The sequence below is a fragment of the Ananas comosus genome, linkage group 17 (assembly GCF_001540865.1).
Source record: "Ananas comosus cultivar F153 linkage group 17, ASM154086v1, whole genome shotgun sequence".
Classification (NCBI taxonomy): domain Eukaryota; kingdom Viridiplantae; phylum Streptophyta; class Magnoliopsida; order Poales; family Bromeliaceae; genus Ananas; species Ananas comosus.
This window is the reverse complement of record NC_033637.1, coordinates 6772741-6776404: the sequence shown is the minus strand read 5'-3', so window position 1 is coordinate 6776404 and position 3664 is coordinate 6772741. Positions and strand designations below refer to the sequence as shown.

The following is a 3664-nucleotide window of genomic DNA, read 5'->3' as shown; positions in this document are numbered from 1 at the left end:
TGACTCCGACGGCGGTCCGTACGTATTTAAGACTTCCGTACGTGGTGTTGAGTTATCCATCACTCCTGAGACAATAGCTTCGGTGCTAGAGATGGAAGCAAGGACTGACGGAGTGGAGTATCTGCAGGCCGGGTTCGACTCACTTCGCGATTGGAACCGTGTCGTGAACACTATTTGCATGCCGGGTACTGAATCAAACGGCATTATAGTTATGTCCAAAGATTTCAAAATGGAGTACAGGTTTCTGAACTTCGTGGTTTGTTACAACATCATGCCTCTCGCGAATACGAAAATTTTGAGATGGGATCGCATTCTGTACATATATCTCTTGGGTAGGCCGGATATTGTAAGTGCCAAAAATATTAACATGAATATTCCGTTTCTGATCTGGCGGAGAATGGCAAAAGACATCAAGACTTCTGGGCAAAATGAGAGGTTACCATTTCCTTTGATAATCATGAGGATTCTGCGACTTCGTGAAGTGGATGTTCGTTGTACATCATACGAGCACAGTTTGGGTCGGATTAATGAACGGACATTTGTGAAGTCCTCGGTGCAGCTTCGTACACCGTCTCAGCGTGCTTCTTCTCCTCCTGCAGCTCCACCTCCTGCTACTGCTACTTCTTCACGTCCTTCTATGGACATTTCTGAGGAAGATATCTCCGTTTCCTCGGTGTATCGTGAGCAGCAACGTCTATCTGAGGAGCTTCAGAAGTTGTCTGCGGAACAAGCTGCGATTCGTAAGGATGTGAGCAAGATGAAGCGCTTATTGAATATGATTTTTGACAAGTTAGGATGTTGCCGGGCAGATTTACCTCCCGGGGATGCTTCTGACTAGGAGTTACCGGGTTCCTTATTTTGTCATTTTGGCGCTTTCTGACAAAAAGGGGGAGATGGAGATGGTGGTTCTGGTGGTTCTTGATGATGATGATGCATTTAGCTTAGCTTTGCTTAGTTATTTTAGTTCTTGATCTTGATGATAATGATGTATTTAGCTTTGATGCAGTATTTTGTTTAGACGGACTTTAGATGAGCTTTGTTTAGTTAGTGCTTTAGGTGTTTGATTATGAACTATGACTTGATACTTTGTTTGATCTTGATACTTGAATCTTGATTATGTTTTGAGAATGTTTTTGCAGGAATAATTCAAGACTTCAAGACTCCGTGTCTAAGTCATAGAGTTTGTATTAAGATTATGAAAATTGTAATTTTCGTTTGTTGGATCGATCATGCAGGAGATTATCGTTTGGTGATTGCGATGATCTTCTTTTTATTATTTCTTAGTTGTATACGAACTTTNAATTTTAAATTTTAAATTTTAAAAATATAAAATTTAATATTTTAATTTAAAATATAAATATGAAATTTATAATTTTAAAATCTAAAATATAAATATAAATATAAATATAAATTTAAAATTCAGAATTTAAAATACAAATTTAAAATTTAAAATTTAAATTTTAAGTTAAAAAATTTAAAATTTAAAATTTAAAAATTAAAATTTGAAAATTAAAATTAAAATTAAAATTCAAAATTTAAAATTTAAAAGTTGACAATTGAAAATTTAAATTAAAATTTTAAAGTGACGTATTGAAAGAGTTTCGGACGTTAAAGAGGTAAAATTGTCATTTTACATAATATGCAATATTACGGGCTTTCAGTAATCCAAGATACACAGCCCCTCTCTCAGTAATATTTTTGGTGTAATTCTGTACCATTTGTAATGCTATATTACTGACAAGATTACAAATCGGATGAACCACAAACACAGTAATGCCGACAGGATTGCCTGTAGTCCTGCTAGGATAACCCGAACCAAACGCACCCTAAGTGTTATATTTTTCTGGCTCTATCATATCATCGTTTTGCATTACTATAGAGCTGTTTGGTCTAGATTTTAAAAAGTAATTTTTATATAATTAAATTTTGAATTGAAAATTTTAATTTTTGTTAAAAGTTATAAGTGTTTGGCTGAGTTTAGCACGAAAATAATTTTCTTTAAATTGATTTTATAAAATTGTTTGGCAAAATTTCTTTGGGCAATTTGCATAAAAATTCACTAGTTTTGTGATTTTACAAAAGTGGGCCACTATTTTGGGTTTTGCAGATTTGAACTAGATTTTCAACAAACTAACCAAAAAAATCATTATTCTCTTTCCTCTCTCCTTTTTTTTCTTGTTATTCTTTTTTTTTCTCTTTCCAACCCTCCACCACCTCCACGGCCCTCGACGACGGTAACGAGAACAGCGCAGCCTCCTCTCTTCCTCCACCTCTACTGGTGCCGGAGCCGGAGGAGAAGAACTCGGAGTTGCTTCTACCACCACTAACACCAGCATTAATGCAGTGTCGGAGGAGGAGAACTCTGACTGGGCGCGGGTGAGGACGGACCAGACGGAAGCGATGAGGTCCTGGCAGAGAAGGTGCTCGCGGCCTATGAGGATAAGGACAATGACGCATCCATCTCCAAGAAGCGAAAAATAGTACAAAGGATAGGGAAAAAACGAATAAAAAGTTTTTAAAAAAAAGTAAAGAAAAAAATTTCTCTTTGAAAAACTATTATATATCATCACTGTTAAAGGAAAGGCCAAGAATCAGAGAAGAAGGGAGAAAAAGATGATGGTTGTATTGTTAAAATAATATTGCACTGTTTTACAAGATAATTGTACTGTTTAAGATTGCACTCTTTGAGATAAAAAATGTATTCTTTGAAATGAAAGTTGCACTCTTTCGACAAAAGTTACACTGTTTTAAAGAAAATTGCACTATACCTTCCATGGTAACCACTCTCGCAAGCGTGAGCCTCTTCACTCGGCATGCTGCGTCGAAGCGCCAAAACCTGGAGATGACCTACCTCCTCCGTGTGAGGCACGCCCTATTGCCACTGGGTGGTGGAGCTCCGCCACCGTCACCACCACCACCAACGCGAGTGCCATGTTCAACAAGTTCATCAAGCACGACGGCCGCAAGGTGCCCAAATTCGAATCTCCTCCCTCAACCCCTCCTTCCCCTTCCTCTCCGTCCCGCTTGTCTTCATCAACTACTTCTTCTGCTCTACCACCACTGTCGTTGCCGCAACCTTGCTCTCCTTGGGCCCCACCATAGTGTAACTTTTGTCGAAAGAGTGCAACTTTTGTTTCAAAGAATGTAAATTTTTATCTCTAAGAGTGTCACGCCCCGCGACCGCTACCAATTTGGCTCGGCCCGGGCGCGTCGAACAGACGCCGAACGGACAGCACCTCCCCTGTCCGCCCAAGGCCAACAGCGAGATCATGTACAACAAGTTCCCAGGAAATAACTTGAATACATACATGATCACTCAACAACTACGAGGGGAGCACAATCAGTGCTAAACGACTAAGAGCAAGATACAAGTATAGAACATACAAGTAATGATAAAGAGAGGAACATCTATCTATTACATTCATTCAGCCTTTATAATACAATTTGATTATACATTAAGCTTCTAAACATAATATAAAGCTTACATCTTCCAAAATATAAACATTAGCTTACATTCATTCCAGAATATCTCACATTCTATACATCATCTACTCTCAATGTATATAAAGGTAACTCTAATGTAGAAATAGGAAAGTAAACTAATGCAACTAGGGCGCTAGGCCCTTACCGCGATCCTCGCCGTGTGAACTCGCGCTCGGCCCTG

At 38.5% G+C, this 3664-nt stretch overlaps 1 protein-coding gene across 1 annotated transcript in view; it reads right to left on the bottom strand.

Moving 5' to 3' along the window:
- The window catches only part of LOC109723402 (very-long-chain 3-oxoacyl-CoA reductase-like protein At1g24470), a 42293-nt gene extending 39360 nt beyond the window's left edge, over window positions 1-2933 (bottom strand). Inside the window, exons 1-2 of the mRNA XM_020251748.1 lie at window positions 2852-2933; window positions 2215-2431 (exon numbers count right to left, since the gene is read on the bottom strand). Coding sequence (XP_020107337.1) covers window positions 2215-2431; window positions 2852-2933 — 299 coding nt within the window. The remainder of the gene's footprint in view (window positions 1-2214; window positions 2432-2851) is intronic.